General features: G+C 39.0%; 1 protein-coding gene across 2 annotated transcripts in view; it reads left to right on the top strand.

Annotated features, from left to right (window-relative positions):
• The window catches only part of PIK3C3 (phosphatidylinositol 3-kinase catalytic subunit type 3), a 151844-nt gene that overhangs the window by 9889 nt on the left and 117856 nt on the right, over positions 1-24099 (top strand). For both annotated transcript variants that reach the window (XR_016214052.1, XM_008261249.5), the window contains exon 4: positions 6359-6488. Coding sequence is in view for 1 of the 2 variants with exons in the window: in XM_008261249.5 (XP_008259471.1) it covers positions 6359-6488 (130 nt within the window). In the remaining variant the exon portion in view is untranslated. The remainder of the gene's footprint in view (positions 1-6358; positions 6489-24099) is intronic.

Here is a 24099-nt window from a genome sequence, read left to right as displayed (position 1 = left end):
TATACTCAATTCATTATTATTTAAGGAGAAGAGAGGCAATATAGTATATTTGGTATAATCATTAGGACAGTGGGTTGTAGAAGTAGATTATCTATCTGAAATCCTGGCTGCTTTGCTTAATATCTTGTCTCTTTAGGCAAGTTATTTATTCTCCTTATGTCTTATTTTCATCATCTGTAAAATAAAGTAACGTAGTACCTATTTCATATAGTAGTTCCTGATTAAATAACTAAATATATTTGATGAGTCTAAAATATTATATATTATACATGATATATCTATGTATTTAATACATTTTATAATGAGTTTCATGCATAGCTCTTTTCTAGGCTACAATGAAATGTTTTGATTTCAAAAGAATCTTTGTGGGCTACCGTTGCAGTGTGCCGTGACTGGTAAAAGCACTGCCCGAGGTGGTGGCATCTCATATGTGCACCAGTTCATGTCCCTGCAGCTCCATTTCTCATCCAACTCCCTGCTAATGGCCTGGGGAAAGCAGGGGAAGATGGACCAAATGTTTGGCCCCCTGGCACCCAATGTGGGACAGCTGGATGGAGCTCTTGGCTCCTAGCTTTGGCTTTGCATAGCCATGGCTATAGTGGCCATCTAAGGAGTGAACCAACAGATGGAAGATATTTTTCTGTTTTTCCTTCTCTCTCTGTCAGTCTTGACTTTCAAATAAATAAATCTTTTTTTGAAAAGATAATCTTCACGGCCGGTGCTGCGGCTCAATAGGCTAATCCTCCGCCTGCAGCACCGGCACACTGGGTTCTAGTTGCAGTCGGAGGGCTGGATTCTGTCCCGGTTGCCCCTCTTCCAGGCCAGCTCTCTGCTGTGGCCCGGGAGTGCAGTGGAGGATGGCCCAAGTCCTTGGGCCCTGCACCCCATGGGAGACCAGGAGAATCAGCTGGCTCCTGGCAGCACACCGGCCGCAGCGGCCATTGGAGGGTGAACCAACAGAAAAGGAATACCTTTCTCTCTGTCTCTCTCTTCCTCTCCACTCTGCCTGTCAAAAAAAAAAAAAAAAAAAAAAAAAAAAAAGATAACCTTCATTAGTCTTTTAGATTATTATCTGAATATTCTTAATATTTGAACTTTAATATTATTTTCTCAGTGAAGAAAATAAACTCATTATTTTGTTGGGAAACTTTACTGACACTTTTATAATAATGAATTTTTCTATTGGTAATAGGGTGTGTTGGAAAGGGTGCAACTTATGAATGAAATCTAGATGTATTCTAATTTATAGTAGCTAAACTTGTGATTGAAAACCACACAGCAATATTTAGTCATAATTTGAAACACTGTAACCTAAAGTTTTTCAATATACTATTTGGTAAAATAGCATGGTATGAGAGAATGGATATAATAATAAATCAACATCCTTCCTTTTCCAAGTGTTTGCATCCTTTTATTCTTTACTGAAAAGAGCTTTGCTTGCTATAGAAGGGGAAAGCATATGTGCCAGTTTATTATTCATAGAGGCTGGAAGCTTTTGAGAAACAGCCAGACCAGCCTCTCAGATTTTCCTCCAGGGATTCTTCACATGTGTTTGCCTTCTGGAAATCAACTGTAGGTTCTCATAAAAATAGTTGTTTTAGCATGTATGTGCATTTAGGTGACTGTAGGATTTGGTTACAGGAGATTTTCTCATTAGGCTTTAGGTGAGTGACAATTGAAATTGCCACAGTTGTGCAGTGAAATGATCCACTTAAGGCCAAATAAACTTTCTCTGACCATCCTATATGACAATGTTTTATTTGGTTTTTGGCAAGTTCTTAAAAAGTAATTTAAGGAAATATTAATCTCTGTATAAAGTGTCTGGGAGGCTTACTACAAAAGCATCTTCTTGGTTTTTTAATAAAGTCTGTGATAGGGCCCAAGAGTCAACATTTTAAATAAACATCCTGACTGATTCTGTGAAAAGTGGCCTATGGAACACATTTTGAAAAACACTGCATTAAGCTTCGTCATAGCTGTCTGTTTATATGTCTTGTGTGTGCAGTTTTCTCATGCATTCTTCCTTGATTCCTTCCCTTGGTGCCCATTTTATTTGTAATTCTAAGTATGTCTTACTAAAAGGAAAATTCCTTACCTCCCATACAAACCAAGCAGAATATCTACCTGAAAGACAAATTGGTACTTCTTGTTCAGCCCTGAAAAGTAATTAAACCTCAAGGATTTTCAAAAAGGCAGTAGCTGCAAGAAGTGGGAGTTACATTTGTTTTCCTAGAATTGACTAAAATAAGACTGAATCTTGAAAAGTCATCTGTTTTCTCTTAATTCTAACTGGAAAATAATTCATACTGTTCTACTATGTCCTGAGATACAAGATACAAATGAAATGTGTTAGGAATACAAATTCTGTGAAATTATCTCACTTATAGCAGGGTATCTGAAATTTGCATCATTTAGCAAGAAGCTGGAATTGGTAGTAGAGTCAGAGCTTGAATCCATGCACCCTGATATGAGATGTGGCATCCCAAGTGGTGTCTTAACCACCATACCAAATGCCCACCCCAAATTCTGTTTATTTTAAAGGAAGAGCTTGATGCCTCTACTGCACGTGGAAAACAAATATTATTTAACGCTGGTGGGTGACAGTTAAACTAGATACAATGAAAATAACTATATTATTAAATTCTAGAATTTGAAGCAAAAAAACCCTTACTGAAATATAAGGGATATTAAATTGATTTATTTGCAAAATATGTGTATAATTATTGAAAAAAATGGTTCTTCAATTAGAATGATCCTGTTTGTACCTAGTCAGATAAAAGTTGATATTCAGCTAGTGTCATTTTAAGGTGAAGGTAAGCCTCTGTTTTTTTTTTTTTTTTAAGATTTGTTTGTTTATTTGAAAGGCAGAGTTACAGAGAGGTAGAGGCAGAGAGAGAGAGATGATCTTTCATCTGCTGGTTTATTCCCCAAATGGGCACAACAGTCTGAGAGCTGGGCCATCCCGAAACCAGGAGCCTGGAGCTTCTTCTGGGTCTCCCACATGGGTGCAAGGGCCCAAGGACATGGGCCGTCTTGTGCTGCTTTCCCAGGCCATAGCAGAGAGCTGGATCAGAAGTGGAGCAGCTGGGTCTCGAACCGGTGTCCATATGGGATGCTGGCACTGCGGATGGCAGCTTTACCTACTACACCACAGCGCCAGCCCCAAGCCTCTGTTAATACAGTTGTAGGGCAGTTATCCCAATGATTGCATTAAACTTTACTAAAGGTCTTTGGATACTTTAAATAGTGGGAAATGAGTGCAAAAAAGCTAGGTCACTGACTCCTATTACCTCTAGACTGGTGCTTATACTGACCTTCACCTAAGAAGAAAGAATTCTAAGAAACCCTGTGATATTAAAACATCTTTTTCTCATTGTCCTGGGGCATGCCCTGAGGGCAAGCTGAGTTTCTTTGGAGAAAAATCAGGCATTCCCAAACCAACTACAGGACTTGCACAGCTTTGGCTTTTGGAAGAATATTATCTTTAGGGTGTTGCAAGGTGCCAGCATCTAGTTAGGCTGCTGGGTCACAGCTGCTTCTCTGCATGATGCTGCTGGCATTTACAGAGACAAAGAAACATGAGTCTTCTGTGTGGCCTCTGGAGGAAGCCTGTGAAAATTTTCTTCCACCTATCATTGAAAATCATGCTATGTGCCACCCTAGTTCTCATGACTTAGGGAAACTACTGCCTTTGGCTGTAGTTTCCCCAGTGTTTGTTAAACAATGCAATGACAACAATTGCTTCTCACTTTTTTCCCTAAAGCGTTATAGTATGCACTAAGTAGCTTTTTAAAGTAGTCCTTAAAGCATCTAATATTGTAGTATTGGTACTTGTGACTCCCAAATCTTGTTATTTGCTTATGTCTGCTTTGTATAATTGAGTCATATGAAGCAAAGCTTCTTAGGAAATTACCTAATGAATAATTTAAAGACTGATCTGTTAGAATAAGGCTAGAGTAACTTACTGCCCTGAAATTGGAAATCTAGCTTGTGAGATTTCTAATTATATCAAGAATGCATTGATCATTAGGATGAATTAATTGGCAAAGAACTCTATAGGCAAGCTGCTGATTTCTCATGAAAATGTTTTTTCCATTTCAAGTCCTGAAGTTAGGGAAGTTGCTGTTATCCTGACTTGGCATTGTGAGCTGGAACATCAACAGCAGCTGTTGCTGGGCCTCTGCTGGAGTCTGGAGGAGGTCTTGCTGTGCTGTTGTTTCTTTCTTGCCTGTTTGGCTTAATTTCCCAGGTGGACACATGCTCAGAGCATCTTCTGGCTTGCCACCTGGAGGCTGTGTAACTCTCTGTAAGGTTCCATTAATGTCAAAAGAAAGTAATATGTTCATTTGATCATTTGAGTCACTTGGCATCGCCCCTACCCTTGTATCCTTAATTCTCTTCTCCGGATCCATCCCAAGTCACCTAAATCATTTAGGAAACCAACTTGCTGCCAAATGGACTTACTTTTGATTTAGTTAAGTTCAGTCAGTTGGTATTCACTAGGGATGTGGAGGTAGAGAGAAGGAAAGGAAGCCCTGTGCTCTTTCTGGAGGTGCATGGGAGACTGTTCTTTTAGAGTGGTATTACTGTCCTCCTGTACCCAGTTTCTTAGCATCTGCTCCAAGCAGGTCTGCTTGATGTTGTATATCTGGTTGAATGGGGAAAAAAGAGTAGTTTATAAAAGCTCTGTATGTGTGCTGTCTTTTGTAATGCAGCTTTTAGAAAAAATGTGTACCATAAATAAATACTGAGAATTTTCATTCTCCATATCCAGTCTGTGCATTTTTTGCTAGGCCTGTTATGTAAACTTTTGCAAATATGGTTGCTGGAATTGTCTGTTTCATTGCCAACTTTAGAGACTTTTTTTTTTTTTTTTGACAGGCAGAGTGGACAGTGAGAGAGAGAGACAGAGAGAAAGGTCTTCCTTAGCCGTTGGTTCACCCTCCAGTGGCCGCCACGGCTGGTGCGCTGCGGCCGGCGCACCGCGCTGATCCGATGGCAGGAGCCAGGAGCCAGGAGCCAGGTGCTTTTCCTGGTCTCCCATGGGGTGCAGGGCCCAAGCACCTGGGCCATCCTCCACTGCACTCCCTGGCCACAGTAGAGAGCTGGCCTGGAAGAGGGGCAACCGGGACAGAATCCGGCGCCCCAACCGGGACCAGAACCCGGTGTGCCGGCGCCGCAAGGTGGAGGATTAGCCTAGTGAGCCGCGGTGCCAGCTGCCAACTTTAGAGACCTTTTGACAGATACGGTCCTTAATCTCATTGTGTTCATGAGTTTCTAGCTATCCTTTATAGTTCCCAATCTAACTGTGTGTGGCATCTTTGCTTTCATGCGTTACACAATGTGAGTGAAGAGCCTCTTGTTTACCTCAGGAAGATCTATGAAGAAATTAGTGAGAAAGTTTGATTAAAAAAATTTATGTAAACATTTACAATTAAGCAGACACCTTTTTTTTTTTTTTTAAATAAAGATTTATTTATTTATTGTGAAAGCCAGAGTTACAGAGAGAGAGAGGGAGAAACAGAGAGATCTTTCTCTATTGGTTCACTCCCCAAATGGCTGCAGCAACCTTAGCTGGGCTAGGTCAGAGCCAGGAGCCTGGAATTCTATTCAGGTCTCCCATGTGGGTGCAGGGGTCCAAGGACTTGGGCCATTTTCTTTCTGCAGCTTTCCCAGGTGCATTTTCAGGGAGCTGGATCAGAAGTGAGCAGGCGAGGCTTGAACTGGCACCTATATGAGATGCCAGCTTCACAGATAGGGGCTTAACCCGCTGTGCCACAATGCCGGCTCCTCGAAGTACGTTTTGCTATTAATGTTTTGTTTAGCTTTTTCAGTAACCATGTGAGATGCAGATACTCTTTATTTATCTGATTTTACAGATGAGAAACTGAGGTGCTGAGAGATTAATTTACCCAAAGTCATATGTATGGTAGATTGCAGAGTTGAGATTCAAATTTAGGTAGTTTGAGCCCATAGTCTACTATGCTGAATTGTCACAGAAAAGTTATATAATTTTATAAATTTTTATTTCAGTGATTGTAAATGTGACGTTATTCCATTGGTGAGAATTTTGTCTCTGATTCCTAAGATGTCCAGTGAAATATTGTGTGTGCTACAATACCAGTTCTTCTTTTTATTTACTGTATATATTTCTCTGTAATAGTTCTAACTTTTCAGAGAAGAAATGAATGTCATGTGAGAAAGTGTTACCTGGATTTTAGTTGCTGAGTTAATATCTGTACAATCCACCAGGGACTTACAGCTTGGCAATAGAGACATCCGTTTACTTTTGTAGCATTCTCTTTGTTGTAGGAATCTAAAATTTCCTGTCTACCCTGAACATTCTCTTTTCCTATAGTATGTTTCGCCAAGGAATGCATGACTTGAAAGTCTGGCCCAATGTGGAAGCAGATGGATCAGAGCCCACAAAAACTCCTGGCAGAACAAGCAGTACTCTGTCAGAAGATCAGATGAGCCGCCTTGCCAAGGTAAAGGTGTGACTTTTGAACAGGTGGAATATTCTGAATGATGTCTTTTTTTTTGTTTTTTTTTTTAAGATTTATTTATTTATTTGAAAGACAGAGAGAGAGAGACAGAGAGAGATCTTCCATTGCTGGCTCATGCTTCAAACTACCACAATGGCTGGGGCTAGGATGATGCGAAGCCAGTAGCTAGGAGCTTCTTCCAGGTCTTCCAGGTCTTCCAGGTGGGTAGCAGGGGTCCAAGGACCTGGGCCATCTTCTGCTGCTTTCCCAGGCACACCAGCAGGGAGTTGGATCAGAAGTGGAGTTGCCAGGACTCAAACTGGCACCCATATGGGATACCAGTGTTGCAGGTGACAACTTTACCTGCTAAGCCATAACACTGAAAGGTATAGTTACAGAGAGAGGGAGAGATAGAAAGAGATCTTCCACCCTCTGGTTCACTCCACAAATGGCTGCAATGGCCAGGGCTGGGCCAGGCTGAAGCCAGGAGTCAGGAGCCCCATCTAGGTCTCCCACATGGGTACAGGGGTTTAAGCACTTGGGCCATCCTCTGCTGCTTTCCTGGGCACATTAGCAGGAGCTAGATCAGAAATGGATCAGCTGGGGCTCAAGCCAGTGCCCCTATGGGTTGTAGGCATTGCAGGCTGTGGCTTAATACACTGCACCCAACACTGGCCACCTGAATGATGTCTATTGTAGTATATTATGACACTATGAAGTCTTTCGTATTTGTTTAACTTTTTAATAACAGTTTTATTGAAATATAGTTCACATACCATAAGATTTATCATTGGAAAATGCACTATTGTTCAGGAAATTCACAGAGTTATATAATCATCACGGTTATTTAAATTTAGAATGTTTGGGGCTGGTGGTGTGGTGTAGTGGGTAAAGCTGCCACCTGAAGTGCTGGCATCCCATATGGGTGCTGGTTCAAGTCCTGGCTGCTCCATTTTTGATCCAGCTCTCTGCTATGGCCTGGGAAAGCAGTATAAGACGGCCCAAGTGCTTGGGCCCCTGCACTAGTGTGGGAGACCTGGAGGAAGTGCCTGGCTCCTGGCTTCAGATCGTTCCCGGCTCCCGCCTTTGCTGCCATTTGGGGAGTGAATCAGCTGATGGAAGACTGCCTCTCTGGAACTCTTCCTTTCAAATAAATAAATAAACCTTAAAAAAAAAAATAAATTTAGAATGTTCTCATCACCCCTGGGAAAAAACTTGTACCTATTAGCAGTTGCTCCCCATTTCCTCCCTTCAGCTCCTGGCAGCTGCAAATCTATTTTCTTTGACTATACTAGACATTTTTTTGTAAATTGGGTCACACAATATGCTGCTTTTTCTTTTTGCAGTTCCATCAGATATGAAAATGTGGGTCTTTTAGTGATATTTCAAATCATTGCCTACCTTTTTGGATGGCATAGCCTTAGAGATATAAGTGCTGTATGCTAGAAATACTTAATGTTTTTTGGAAATAAAGACTCGATATATAGTTGACTAAATTGCCTTCACCCTCTTTCTGTAAGCAGACTGAGTTATTATCTTTTCTTTTTTCTTTCAAAAGTGTTGTAATATAGACTTTTCATTTAGAGTTACACAAACTAAGCTCAATTCTGAGCTTAAATTATCTCAGTGTAACTTTATGAATGCTCTTTCACAAAGCACCACTAGGTACTCTTTAAAAGTCCTTTGAGTCAGTGCTGTGGCACAATATTTTAGCCACTGCCTGCAGCCCTGGCATCCCATATAGGCTCCGCTTTGAATCCCAGCGACTTCAATTCTGATCCAGCTCACTGCTAATGTGCCTGGATCCTTGGGCCTCTGACACCATGTGGGAGATCTGGCTGAAGCTCTTGGCTCCTGGCTTCAGCCTGGCCTAGCCCTGGCCCATTCCTGACCTTTGCAACCATTTAGGGAGTGAACCAGTAGATGGAAGATCTCTCTCTCTAACTCTACCTTTGAAATAAATAAATCTTTAAAGAAAAATGGTCATTTTGCAGTTCTTTTGTTTAGAGACTTTCTTGTTTTTCTTTTAATTTTTTTTAAAGTTGTTTTGAGAGACAGACACACACACACAGGGAAAGGGGAAGGGAGAGAGAAACAGAGCTCTGAGACAGAGAACTCCCATTTGCTTGTTCACTCCCCAAGTACCAGAGATGGCTGGGTCTGTGCCAAGGCTGAATCAGGAACATGGAAACTCAATACAAATCTCCGACATGGGCAGCAGAAACCCAATTTCTTTAGCTGTCGTCATTACCTTCTAGGGTCTTCATCTGCAGGAAGCTGTAGTCAGGAGACAGAGGCAGATGACAAACCCACGCAAACTGTTTTGGGTTGGGGGTGTTATAACCACTAGTCAAATGTCCACCCCAAGTATCTTTAATTCTTACGTGTGTTTTTCTTTTACAGTCTTACTAGTATGGGTGAATCTTTAATGTCAGGAGAAGGCTTTGTTGCCATTTAACAGCTTTTTGCTCCTACTACATGTGGAAGAAATCTTAATAATAAAAAATTAGGACTTGCATTGGCTACCCATACAGATGTTTGTTGTCAAATTTATTTTGTGTCCTTTTGTATTTAAGGAAAAATGATATGCCAGCGCCGCAGCTCACTAGGCTAATCCTCCGCCTTGCGGCACCGGCACACCGGGTTCTAGTCGGGGCGCCGGATTCTGTCCTGGTTGCCCCTCTTCCAGGCCAGCTCTCTGCTGTGGCCCGGGAGTGCAGTGGAGGATGGCCCAAGTGCTTGGGCCCTGCACCCCATGGGAGACCAGGAGAAGCACCTGGCTCCTGCCATCGGATCAGCACGGTGTGCTGGCCGCAGTGTGCCGGCCGCGGTGGCCATCGGAGGGTGAACCAATGGCAAAGGAAGACCTTTCTCTTTGTATCTCTCTTTCACTGTCCACTCTGCCTGTCAAAAAAAAAAAAAAAAAAAAAGGAAAAATGATGCCAAGAGTACCTGACAAGAATATTGGCCAATATATATTGTCAATCTCCCCCTTCTATAATTAAATAAAGAAAATTTAATATTGAATTCAGCTACTCATTCTGACACTTTTCTTTGTATTAGTCTAACGGATACAGAAAAGTTCTCAATCTTTTATTTTGTCCCCCTTCTCATAAGAGTTGATATTAGCAATGAACTTTTGTTTGTGCTACTCTCAGTGACTTTGTTAAATCTTGAGTGGTTAATAGAAATTTTCTAAGAATGAACTCACACTAATAATATGTGAAAGGTTAAATCTCAAATGCAAGAGGTATGTTAGCATGTATTGAAGAAGGAAATGTTCTTAAATTATCTTGAGAACAGCATAATTTATAAAATGGATGAAATTCTGAATCTGAAGATATCAAAAAATGCAAAGCTGTATAGTGCATAGTGCATCCAGTTTGTTTTTGTATTAAGCAAGATAGGCTCCTGTTCACCTGTTAATAATTTCTTCCATGCTTATTTTTGATGGAAAGCTAAAAATCGTTTTTCTTAACTATGATGACTTTTTGTTTTTTAAAAGATTTATTTATTGTATTTATTTGAAAAGAAGAGAGAGAGGGAGAGACAGACGGATCTCCTATCTTCTGGTTCACTCCCCAGTTGGCTACAATGGCCAGCACTGGCCCAGGCTGAATCAGGAGCCTGGAGCTTCTTCCAGGTCTCCCACATGGGTGGCAGGGGCCGAAGTGCATGGGCCATCTTCGCAGGTTTCCCAGGCCATTAGCAGGGAACTGGATCGGAAGTGGAGCAGCTCAGTCTCCAGCTGGTACCCATATGGGATGCTGGCATTGCAGGCAGCAGTTTTCCCTGCCATACCACAGCACTTGCTGTGGGGAGCAACTCGGACTAGACTAAGTTACTGGAATTAAGACTTATTCTATGCATCTGCTCTCCCACAATATGGCGCTGCGAGAGGAGTAAACAGCTTCTACGCAGCTGCCTCTCGCCAACTTGAGTGATGACCTGCAGGAGCTGATCCTGCTCCTGATTGGAGGAGAGCAGCGTACTCGGCGTGTGGGTAGCAGAGTTGGGATTGGTGGAAGAGGACTATAAAGGAGGAGAGAGACAACATGCACCAGGTACACCTGAGGAACACCTGAGCAGCCCCTGAGAGAGCCGGCCGGCGGTGTGCTGCTCCCCCACGGAAGTGGGGAAAGTGGCCAGGGGGAACCGCCCTTCCACGGAGGTGGAAGGGACGGTAGCCAACCCGGGAAGAACCAGCAGCAAACCCGGGAAGGGCCGAGCAGACAAAAGAACAGCGCAGGGTCCTGTGTCGTTCCTCCGCGAAGAGGGGGAGCGACAACTTGCCTCAATGCTGACATTTTTAAACAGTGTATTTAGTATAATATTCGCGATTTGTTTGAATTAGCATTCTGGCTTTTACATGTAGGACAGTCTTATACAATTTACTCTCTACATCTGTGGTTTCTACATCCTCCTTTTCAACCAGTGTTGTATTGAAAATATTTGTCGAAAAACATTGCATCCCTAATGCGCATGTGCAGACTTTTCCCTCCGCGTATAACAACTTGCATAGCTTTTACGTTGTATTAGGTATTATAATCGAGATGATTTAATATACATAAGAGGATGTGTGTAAGGATATATGCAAGTTCCATGTCATTTTATATAGATAATTTGAGCATCTGTGAATTTTGTTATCCAAGGGGAGTGACGGGAGATGAAAATAAGGATCCTGTAATTAATCCCCTGGTGTTACTAAGGACTGACTTATATATTTCTCATTTTTGTTTTTTGAGTTTTTATTAGGAAAAAAGATATGTTTTGATAATGATCTGTTCTTTTATAATTGAAACAGTAACTTCTTGAGAATTGAATGATTGTATGTTTATTCCTTTAGTTGTCTGTGCACATTAACAGCTCCATAAATGATTACTAAGCATATGCAGAGCTAACCGAAGTTTTAGGAAGAAGCCTTCTCAGTATTTTTTTGTTGGTAACGATCATTGTCAAGAATCTAAATTCCTTCTGTTAGAATATGGCAAATTGGGTCTTATTTTTTCAAGAGATAGTTATTAAAATTATGTGCTGTCTGTATTATTCAGAATGCTTAACAGTTTTCAGGTCAATCTGTTGTCATAAATCTTTAAAATGGGGATAAAAATTAATAAGTAAAAGCATGTTGAAGTCTTTGTTAATTGGAACCTAGGGTTGTTCCATATTCTTTTACCCCTAATAGAAATGTACTTTTAACTTCTGAATGAAGTAGTGACTTCAGATCTTGCTATGCTGTGACAGCTTGTGTCAGTGTTAACTTATGTTCTCCAAAGACCAAATAGGAACCATCAAAACCAGTAATGATTTTTTCTTACGGGGAAAAATCCATACTGTTTGTAGCATTGTAAAGGAACTGCTCCCTCTTTGAAGGATGCTCTTTTGATTTCTTGGTACTTTGGACTGATCTACCCTTCTTGGTTCAGCAGTTGGTCATGCTGTTTGAGGTTTAGAGCCTGCTTTATCTCTGTTGCTACTGAAGAGAAATGTGTTTTAGAAATGATAGATTTGATGAAATTGGAAGCTTGGGCACTTGAAATATTTTACAGTGGGAAGAACACTTTACTGTGAGTCAGAGTTTTAGCCGTCTTGCCAACTCAGGGAAAATTAATTTTTGAACCTATAAAATCAGGTGTTTAGAATGGATATTTCTAAGATCCTGTTTATGTTTTCATATTTTATGATTCTAAAAGTACTGACATAGCAAATCATAGGGATTATTTGTCTACCTAGAGTTACAGTTTTCATCTTATTAGAGGATAAAACTGTGCTTATCAACTTTTAGTTGTTGGTGTGTTTTGATTCCTTTTTTTCTCCAGTGTGCCTGCCTAGAGTAAAACATTATTACACAGGGCTTGAAGAATCTGAATGATTGGCTGTATGCGGTTTTTGTTGTGATTGTTGCTTAGTGCATGCCTCTTGGCTTACATGTTTGAGAGGCTTCCTGAAAAACAACTCTCCTCACCCAAAGCATGAGTCATTGGCCTTGCCTTATTCCAGAGAAAATGTTTATTTTGATATTTGTCATGGTCTTATCAGAGAGAATACACTTTGATAATTATGTTCTCCTTTTTAAAATTTTTATTTATTTGTTTGAAAAGCAGAAAGGCAGAGTTATAGATATAGAGAGAGGCAGAGAGATCTTCTGTCTGCTGGTTAACCCCACAAAAAGGCTGCAGTGGCCAGTTTTGAGCCAGACTAGCCAGGAGCCAGGAGTTTCTTCCTGGCTTCTCACATGGATGCAGGAGCCCAAGCACTTGGCCATCCTCAGCTTCTTTCCCAGGTGCATTATAAGGAGCCAGATTGAAAGTGGAGGAACTGGGGCTGGTGCTGTAGCTTAGCGGTTGAAGCCGCCACCTGTAGTGCTGGCATCCCATATGAGTGCCAGTTCGAGTCCCGGCTGCTCTACTCCCAATCCAGCTCTCTGGTATGGCCTGGGAAAGCAATAGAAGATGGCCCAAGCCCTTGGCCCCTGCACCCTTGTGAGAGACCTGGAAAGGGCTCCTGGCTCCTGGCTTCAGATTGATGCAGCTCCTGCTGTTGCAGCCAATTGGGGAGTGAACCATAGGATGGAAGATTCTCTCTCTGCCTCTCCTTCTCTTTCTGTGTAACTCTGACTTTCAAATAAATAAATAAATCTTAAAAGAAAATGGAGGAACAGAGACTTGAATGGTGCCCACGTAGGATACCCGCACCACAGCTGGCGGCTTTACCTACTGTGCTGTAGTGTCAGCTCTGATACTTATGTTTTCAACTTAAAACTGTACTTCGATAGGTTGTTCTTAAAATTGTGTTGCAATAGTACATTCTCTCTTTTTTCATTTTGTAGTTACAGACTAAAAATAGTTGTTCAGTTAGATTGTCAGTCAGTTCCTCAAAACATTTGAAATGATCTTTGATATAGTCTTAAAAACTGGAAATGAATTTGTATACTCCATGTTTGCATTTTCTTGCAGAAGGGACAGAGATTGTACATGTAATGCTTATATTTCTCATACTGCCATTTTTAGAAAAGAATATTTTTAGAAAAGAATTGAAAATAGATGAGGTTTAAGTGTTTAGAACTGAATGGTTTATTTCTTGTTTTACTTTGATTTTCCAGCCAGTGAGTTTACTATGACTGTATATAATTGTTGAGAAGGCAATTGGCTTGAGACTAAAAAGGTGTACATAAATCCTAATAATAGCAAAGCATGGTTAGTATACATTGTACCCATGAGCCTAAGTAAATAGCATAGTGACAGTTTCCAAAGTGCAATGTAAGAAAGTTTATTCAGTTATAGAACTGATTCTGTCTTGGTTGCCTAGGGATAATGGGACAAGAGAACTGTGAAATGAAGATTAACTATTGAAATGGCCTGTGAAAAGATGGTGTTAGATAATTATTAAGCAAAAAACTTCAACTGCAAGCTGAATTTAATACTCTTTATTCTGATTTATTGCTCAGCTATGAAATTCGAATTCTAACTGCAGTATGAATAACTGAATTTTAAAAGCTAGCTTTCCAAGTTTAACATTTTCTATAAGCCAAATCTTTTCAGAATATATGAAGTGGAATTAACTTCTGTAATGATTTTATATCATTATGAACATACCTAATTTTCCTTTGAGGAAAAATGAATAGTTCTCAGTTTATGTCTTTTTTTTTTTAACATGGATTTTTTAGAGTTGTGATAGGGAACAGGAAGAAATAAATGTGGTATAGTATTTCCTCTTCCATCTTCCTCATTCACATTTCTAAATTTCCCTAATTTTTACAAGTACAATGTGTTTCTTTATGACTTGTGAAAATAATAAAAGGCCATATTCTGCGACATTTATTAAACTTTCCTTGTCCATGACTTAGCATTTTAATAATGATTGTGAGCCTTACTTGAACAAAGTTGCCGATTGTTCCCATATCCTCCACTTTTCAGCTTGTCATATTGTAAAAGTTTTGTGACTAGGATGTGTATCCACCTGGGGTTTTGGATGTGACTCCCAAGCTTTAGTGTTTGATTTATATCTGAATCCATGTCTTTAGACATGAAAGGTTAGTGCAAAAGCATGCTTCTCCACCTTCTCCTTTTCATTTTAGTAGCTCTGCTTGATGCCTTTGGAATGTGCTTTAGTTTCTGTCAATTTGATTAAGAGGAGGCAAAGAGAAAGTAACGAGCAGATGAAAAATGCTTGTATTCATTGAGACACAGATACATTAGGGAATGTTGGGTAGAGTATAGAGGGAGGTGAGCATTGCAGTGGTGAAGATGTGGTGTTTCAGACACAAGGGTGCCTGCTTGGGATTGCTGTGAGTCCAGGGTCTGGAGCTCTGGTTTAATGGAACACAACTGGATTTGTTTTTGTTTTTATTTCATCCAGAAATAGTTTCTTGAGAATTAGATATACCCATCAATTTAAAGAGTTACTCATCTAAAGTCTAACACAGTAGCCATGTGTCACAAATGGAGAGGAAGCAGCTGATAGTTTTTTGAATACTCACAAAAGATGGTATAATGAGAAAGTAGTGACAGTAATGATAATAAAATCTCCTTCATTCAATTCAGGCTTTTCTCAAATAATTTACTTGATCAAAGGATCATATTTTAAAAGATTGAGGAAAAAGAGACACTACTAATTTAGGTTAATTATAACTTCTGTGAAAGAACTGGTTGGTGAAAAGAGAATAATAGAAACTTTGGAAAAACAAGGTACCACCTTATAATTGGGATTGCAATTACTGTGAAGGAGTAGACTAATGAGCCACGTTACAGTTTGGAGAAAGTTAAGACATTGCATTGATTTGAGAATCTAAAAGTTAAGACAATGGAAATGAAACAGTGATTCTCAAAGGGTAATTTGACCTGGGCTTAAGGAGGGCTTATGACAAGATGACTATAGGTGGAATTGTCTGAAATTTCAAAGAAAAAATCCCTCTGTATAATAGGATGTTATATTTTTCCTTTGTTTTGAATGCATAAAAATGTCATGGAAGAAGTAGGTCTGTAGGAACAAGTTAATTGATTTAGTTGAGTTCTGTCTTCTTTATTAAGATTTATTTATTCGAAAGTCAGAACTTGCCATCCACTGGTTCACTCCTTAGATGGATACAGTGGCCAGGGCTGAGCCAGGCTGAAGCCAGGAGCTTCCTCCAAGGTCTCCCATGTGTGTGGAAAATCCCAAACACTTGGGCCATCTTCTGCTGCTTTCCTAGGTGCATTAGCAGGGAGCTGGATTGAAGTAGAACTGGTGCCCATATAGGAACATGGTGTTGAAGGTAACAGCTTTACCCACTGTACCACAGTGCCAGTTCCAAATTCTATCTTATTTATCAAAAAATGGTGTTCTTTGGCTTGGTTAAACCAAATAATTTGATTAAATAGTAATTGAATCCCAATATTGTTGAGAAGAGGTAACACGACATTCTAGTGCCGGCATGTTAAATGTGTGGGTTTTAAAATTATATCTTTCTGTATTTATAGTTTTGATTTTATTATAGAATAAAAACACAAAATTTCACAGAGGTACTGGACATCCATCCATTCACTGTCAGAGTTGAACATATGTTAACATTTTAGGCCAGCGCCATGGCTCACTAGGCTAATCCTCTGCCTGCGACGCCGGCATCCTGGGTTCTGTCCTGGTTGCTCCTCTTCTAGTCCAGCTCTCTGCTGTGGCCCGGGAAGGCAGTGGAGGATGGCCCAAGTGCTTGCTCCCTGCACCTGAATGGGAGACCATGGGGAAGTACCTGGCTCCTGGCTTCGGATCAGCGCAGCATGCCAGCTGCAGCACCCTGGCCGTAGTGGCCATTTGGGGGGTGAACCAACGGAAAAGGAAGACCTTTCTCTCTGTCTCTCTCTCTCTCACACTGTCTAACTCTGCCTGTCAGAAAAAAAATATTTTACCTTGTTTCACATCTGTTCTCAAAAGATCAAAACATCACAAAGATTTTGCTCATTCTTTCACTTTACAATTTTTAACTTAATAATGTTTTTGATATTTGTCCTTGTTAATCTGTGTGGATAAGTGCTTTCATTTAAAACTGCTGCATATTATTCCTGTGTTGAGTTTGTTTATTCTCTTGGCAACACCTTTTGCTATCAACAGGCGTGATGTTTAATAGGAACAATAAATTCTAGATCATTGTTTAATGGAAGCAGTAGTACAATAGTCCTTCCTCATCTACAAGGGATACATTCCAAGATCCCAGTGGATGCCTGAAGCTAAAGATAGTACCAAGCCCTCTGTACTATGTCTTTTCACATGTATATATATATACAAACATTTTTATGATAGTTTATTTATAAATTTGTTTAGTAAGATATTAACAATAGCTAGTCATAAAATACAATGATTATGATTGTATACTATAGTAAAAGTCATGTTAATCTGGTCTCTGTTTATTTTTGGACTTTTTATTTAATATTTTTGGAACACTGTTGACTGCAAAGTGAAAGTGTATATAGAAGAAGATCACTATAGAGGTATTCTTGTTTTGGGCTTGACTTTAATGAGAATGCTCCTTACATTTAACCATTTGGTAAGATGATGTTGGATCTTCTTGGTGTACAATTATTTCTTTTATTTTACCAAAACTTCACATGATGGCTGAGTGTTGAAACTTACCAAAAATTATGGACTCCTTTGATTTAGTGATTAGGAAAGCATTAACATGGCATATCCAAGGCTGCTATCTAGATCTCATGTGAAGGTTGACTCTTGACTGATGTCTGAGAACATGGTTTCTGAGACAACTCTAACTGACATAGATTATTTCACTGTGCCGAGACTGCACTGTTCAATGGGATTTAGAGAGAGCACCTGCTTTCTTTTGGGAGCCAAGAATTTTGATAGTTTTGAGTTAGAGAATGCCTGTGTGACCAGCATCCAATGAAAAGCCCAATCTCTTGACTCAAATGGTTTTACTGGGCTCCATTTTTCCTGCTACAGAAATATGCAGCTTGAATTGTCTCTTCCCTGGCTGGGAGGGGAAAGCATTGGAAGTCTGTGTGTGGATTTCTCTAGACTCTACCTGTTTCTTTTTCTGTTACTGAACCATCTTAAATGTATATCCTTACTGGGTTGCTGTCATAAATTTTACCTGTGATTGTAACTGCCTCTGAGTCCTGTGAGTTCGAGTGGATCACTGATCCTGTGGTTAACTTTGGAGACTCCTCAAGCGCGTTAATGATGCAATTGATGACTGCATTAATATATATTCTGTACGGAGTTGTTCTACTCTTGCAATAAGTCCTTATTGGTCATGATTTCTATGACTGTTTTTTCCTAATTACTTGATGCAGTTGACTAGCTTTCCTCCTGAAAATTTGGATCTATATGAGCATTTATAAGTGAGAATTGCCTATAATTTTTCTTTTACTTTCCTTCTCTACTGTAGATATCGTGGTCATATTGACCTCAGCAGTTTTTGTAGAACCAGCTTACAAAATCACCTGAGTTTGAAAAGGGAGAAATTTTGATCCACCTAATATTAAAGTTTATTGTATAGCTATAGTAGTAGTACTATCTTGTCCTTTTCTTTGTGTTTTGATTCTTTCATTTTTGTTTTTTTTAATTATTTTATTTCTAATATCCTGTTGTCTGTATTTCTGGTGGATGTGTTTGTCTTATTTGTTGTGGCTATTGACTTAAGCTTTTATTTAGTTATAATTTTATATTATAAACTATCTTCAGTAAGACTTGCCTTCATAAATTTTCATACCATTTTACTGTTGCTTTATTTTTTTCTATTTGTTGTGGGAGGAATTTCAGTTTATCTTAGTCTCCTATATTATTGAAACTGAAATCAAAACTAGTGTTACTGCTTATCTGCTGTGGATGTTACAGGAAGCTAGAGACAGTTAAGAGATCTTCGAAAGATCAGCTAAAGTTTTGGTTTTTGAAATATTATTTGAGTGAGTTTTGTTATCAGCTGGACATCATTTCGTTTACAAATCCTATAATATATTATCAAACTAATGAGGTGTATGGATTTTAAAGTCTGTACCCATATACTGGTATTTTGTATTTAGATTTTAGAGAAATAAAGAACATGAAAGTCTGTAAGAAGGCATTTTGAAAAATGAAATAATTACCTTATATTTTGTGCTTTCAAAATTAATAAAACTAAAAAAATGATGAAAGACTTAAATAGTAGTAAGATGTAACTAGAGAGGTAGAGGCAGTCAATACTTCTAAGTTATAGCTCTGATGTATAGTAGTCTATTGGGTAACCAATTATTTCTGTGTTTTGGGATTTTTTTTAGTTTTAAAATGTGGTCAGTTAGTTGGAGTCCATTATATGCTAATTATGGGAGTCATGATAATGCCATTATTATTACTGTTTTTATATTTTCAGCTGTTTTGTAAAGAGAAATTAACCACAGAGCTATTTTTTTTTTCTGCAGGTAATAGCAAGTTGATTATATTTTCCTTGGATTCTGAATAAGTTTCTGCCTTGATGAAGTTGTATGAAATAATGTTAATGAATAAACTGACATTTGGATAAAATTAATGCGATAGAATAAATTACTTAGAAGGACCTAATAATCATATTTTCTTCTCATTATAATTTGTAATTTAATATTTTCAGAATATATCATTAACTTTCTTAAATAATTTTTAGTTAATTCTGTATGTTAGGGCTTCTCCTGTGAAGTTGGTATTCTTTATAAGTGATATCTTCATTTGGTTAGACATTTCATGCAAAAAAATTGTCCTTTTTCTAAGGCTCAGTAATTTAACTGTATGTTGGTTATAGCTGGGTAGCTTGATAGTCTTCAGGTTTTCACCCTGCAATTGGTTCACTTATTAACTAACTATTAGTTATAATGTGAACAGTATATGCAGCATAAGATTAGGTTATAGCACTTTAGAAATGTTTGTCTACCACCTATATGATCATGTAACCAACATCTAGGTTACTGAATGTATTTTGTGTGTAAATTTATATGGTACATTACATTTTATTCACAGTATAAAACAATTGACTGGTGCTGGCATTGTATCTCCATGAGTTAATTTACCACCTGTGATAACTGGAATCTCATATGGGTGCTAGTTTGAGTCCCAGCTGTTTCACCTCTGATACAGCTCCCTGCTAATATGCCTGGGAAAGCAGCAGAAGATGGCCTAAGAGCTTGGGCCCCTGCCAGCCTGGTGAAGCTCCTGCCTCTGGCTTTGGCTGTTGTGGCCATTTTGGGAGTGAACCAGTGGATGGAAGATCTCTCCGTCCATCTCCCCCTCTTTCTGTAACTGCCTTTCAAATAAACAGTGTTTAAAAATTGACTTTATATAGTAAAGTAAATATAGTAAAAATAAAGTTTTCTCAAGCAAATATGTATGTTGTCCTTAGTAATATTATTTAATTATAAGGAATACAATAAAGGTTTTTATTTAAAAAATTTTTCATTTCAATTTATTTGAAAGATAGAAAAACAGAGAGAGAGAGAGATCTTGCATTTGCTGGTCACTCTCCAAATACCCACAACAGCGGGACTAGTTCAGGCCAAACCCAGGAGCCCAGAATTCAGTTTGGGTCTATCATGTGAGTGGCAGGGACCCAATTACTTGAGCCATCAACTGTTGCCTCCTACTATGTGTAGTAGCAGGAAGCTAAGATTGGAACTGGGAATCTGATATGAAATATGGGGATCCACTCTACCAAATAACTGCCCCAGCTTCTGTTTTTTCATTGTGTATCTATTAGTGGTAGGAAAGTGGTGATCAAAACAGAGAAGAGATTTTTACTTTACAAATGAAAACAGAATGCTACTAGAGTTTCATATTGTTTTCTTTTTTTAAGATTTATTTATTTGAAAGAATTACAGAGAGAGAGGGAGAGATAGTGATCTTTCATCCACTAGTTCCTTCCTGGATGGCTGCATCTGCCGGGGCTGGGCTAGGGTGAAACTAGGAGCCAGGAGCTTCTTCCAGGTCTCCCATGTGGGTGGCAGGGGCCCAAGTACTTGGGACATCTTCCACTGCTTTCCCAGGCACATTAGCAGGGAGCTGGATCAGAAGTGGAACAGCTGGGACACGAATCGGTGCCTATATGGGATGCTGGCGTTGTAAGCAGCAGCTTTACCTGCTACACCAAAATGCAAGCCCCTGTTTTATTTTCCTTAAGCAATGGAATTAGGATGAGAACTGCTGAAATTATTCAAGACTATCAAATTTGTTCAGCAACTCCATAGACGTAATCAAAAATACCCCTTAGCTACAGATATTTGTATAAAAATTATGTGTGTCTTTTATAAATACAGCTTATTTGATTTCATGCTGTGTTGCCATTCTTTTATGTTTTAACAGAAGTGTTTGAGAATTTCTTGTGAATTTATTCCTAATGCTACATGGTAGCATCTTTTTTTATTAGTGACTTTGGTTTGCTCACTGTTGTCTAAGCTTGTCAAAACTTTAAAATTTATTTAAAACCACTGGTAGAGGCCGGCGCCGTGGCTCAATAGGCTAATCCTCCACCTTGCGGCGCCGGCACACCGGGTTCTAGTCCCGGTCGGGGCGCCGGATTCTGTCCCGGTTGCCCCTCTTCCAGGCCAGCTCTCTGCTATGGCCAGGGAGTGCAGTGGAGGATGGCCCAGGTGCTTGGGCCCTGCACCCCATAGGAGACCAGGAAAAGCACCTGGATCCTGGCTCCTGCCATCGGATCAGCGCGGTGCGCCGGCTGCAGCGGCGGCCATTGGAGGGTGAACCAACGGCAAAGGAAGACCTTTCTCTCTCTGTCTCTCTCTCTCACTGTCCACTCTGCCTGTCAAAAAAAAAAAAAAAAAAAAAAAAAAAAAAAAAAAAAAAATAAAACCACTGGTAGTGAGTAACACTAAATTAGATTTTGCCAGTCTAATATTGAGCCCTAAGAGTATTGATTTATGTTCTATAAATTCATTGTCTATCTTATTAGCAGTAGTTTTTGCCACAAAATTGAAAGCAACCTGCTTTTAAGACTAGATTAATCTTGGAGTAGTTAACGAAATGAAACATTTATGTGGCAAATACTACACTTCCTCAATAATAAGATTTACATGTAAAGTTTGAAAATATTATTGAAGAATTTTTGTTAAGGCTTCATTAATCAGGGAGGTAAAAGAAAATTCTTTGCTAGCTAATAATTAATTTGTAGACATGCTCAAAATCTCTAACACATACACGTGTACACAGATATGACTCCTTTTTGAACCTGTGTAGTTTAAGTGAATTTTCATATACAACTGCATTTTGTCATAAATTATTATACAGTCTACATCTGATTTGGCAGAAAAGACTCATTATGGTTTTTGAAGAATTACACTATTTAATAATAGAAATCTCTGATAGTGCCAGAGTGTATTATGCAAATACATTAGCAGACCAATAATGCTGTTCTGTTTGAATATTTATTAATGTAACAGTTCTGTTTTAGGTTCAGGGAGGCATTAGACTTGGAAGAGTTAAATTATGGCATTTAGCCCAATGGAGTGTAGAGGAACAAAGTATGAGTTAATGAAGAACTGCAACCAAGTATAATCATGCTGAAAAAGTTGGGTTATTGTATAGTAGTACCAGAGTGTTTTATTCATCGCTAATTGTAGATGTTTCAGAAGAGCAGTTTTTAACATTCAAGAATTTGAATGTTTTCTCTGTCTGGTGACAGAGCTGATTGGTTTTTATTTTTTAAGTGCGAGTAAAAGTGGAAAAGTGGAAAAAAGTGTACTTTTATAAATTTTTTCCCTATGGGTCTGGCTCAAGCATTGTAGCTTCTATTTAACTTTTTTTGGGGGGTGGGCAGGGGAGTGAGAGTGAAGTAGCTTTACTTTGTAAATCTCTTCTGAAGTTTCTTCACATGAGAAAGGTTTGGTACCTAAACTCTAAATGCTGACCTAATATGAAGCTTTACTAAGCACATAATGAAGTATGGTAGTATCTAATTTATGTGGTGCTTTAGTTGGACCCAGCTGAAAGGCCCTTCAAAGAAATAATCTGAGTGAGAGCAATCATGCTATTCTTGGCTCTCATATCAGGCGATCAAGTTAATCAGATGGGTTTTTTTATTATTAAATGAATAATAAAGGAAAGCATCATCTTTGAAATTGCTAATCTCTAGTGGATTTCCTTTAGATTTCCCCACAATTGTTTTAAAAATAACTTCAGCTTTTAAAAAAACTTTTGTTATTTCCTATTACAAAGATGTGTACATCTTCTAGCGATAAAACCTTGTTAAAGCACAAAGAAGACTATGAAAATCATCCCTAACTCAATTACCAAGAGAGAGGTATTATTAATATCTTGGATTTTATGCTTTCAGCAAATATATAAACATGTGTATTGTATATGAATGTTTGTTTTTAATTTTTTAAAAACTTTAATTTGATGAAGAGAGAGAAAGCAAGAGCCCCTATCCTCTTGTTCACTCCCCAGAGGCCTGCTGGGGTTGGACCTGAGCAAGGAGCCAGGAATGCAGTCCAGGTCTCCCATGTGAGTGGCAGGGAGCCAGTCACTTGAGCCTCATTGCCTCCCAGGGTTTGCTTTGGCAGATATCTGGAGTTAGGAGCTGGGCACTGAACCTTTTAACCAATCAAAGGTAGAATGTGGGGATTTTTTTTTTTTTTTTTAAGATTGTTTTATTTACCTCAATGGCAGACTTACGAAAAGATAGACACAGAGAGAGAAATCTTCTATCTCTGGCTCACTCCCCAAATGGCCATAACACCAGTGTCTAGGCATAGCTAAAACCAGAAGCCTGGTAGAGCAGCTGGAACTCAAGGATGCCGGTGGAATGTGCATATTTCAGCAATACTCTGGTTGATAGAAATTCATTGCTTTTATAAAGTCATCATCCATTTTACATTTTTTTCTTGATTTGAAATGAAAAGTGAGAATTTTTTTTTTTTTTTTTTTTTTTTTTTTTTTTTTTTTTATTGACAGGCAGAGTAGACAGTGAGAGAGAAAGACAGGGAAAGGTCTTCCTTTTCTGTTGGTTCACCCTCCAGTGGCCGCTGTGGCCAGCGCACTGTGCTGATCTGAAGCCAGTAGCCAGGTGCTTCTCCTGGTTTCCCATGCGGGTGCAGGGCCCAAAGACTTGGGCCATCCTCCACTGCACTCCCGGGCCACAGTAGAGAGCTGGACTGGAAGAGGGGCAACCAGGACAGAATCCGGTGCCCTGACCGGGACTAGAACCTGGGGTGCTGGCACCGCAGGTGGAGGATTAGCCTATTGAGCCGCGGCGCTGGCCGAGAATTATTATTTTCATTGGTTTTTATATGACTTACTTGACTTGCATTTAACTCAGAGTTTTGAGTTATCAGACAGATATTATGTGCAAAGTTGGGTGCTTATAGTATCAAAATTTGGAGGAAATCCTGCAATTCTGTATTTTGTTAGTTATATTTGGTCTTGTAAATTTATTTTATTTTTAAATTAGATATTAAACTCCTTAATTGTTCATACTGTCTCTTAATAAGCAAATACAACTCCTTTCCATAACATCTATGAACTTGGTATAAGTATCTGATTCTGTGAGTCAATACATATTCATTGATTACTATTATAATGATAAAATGAGTATATTAATATGGAAAAAACCGACCAAGGAAAATTTAAAACAAATCATTTCTCTTCAGTTTTCTTTGAAGTCAGAGTGTATATGTCT

The sequence above is a fragment of the Oryctolagus cuniculus genome, chromosome 10 (genome assembly GCF_051225735.1).
Source record: "Oryctolagus cuniculus isolate XC-2025 breed Fujian yellow rabbit chromosome 10, ASM5122573v1, whole genome shotgun sequence".
In the NCBI taxonomy this organism is placed as follows: Eukaryota; Metazoa; Chordata; class Mammalia; order Lagomorpha; family Leporidae; genus Oryctolagus; species Oryctolagus cuniculus.
Note: the sequence above shows the minus strand (reverse complement) of the source record. Positions and strands in the feature narration are given on the sequence as shown.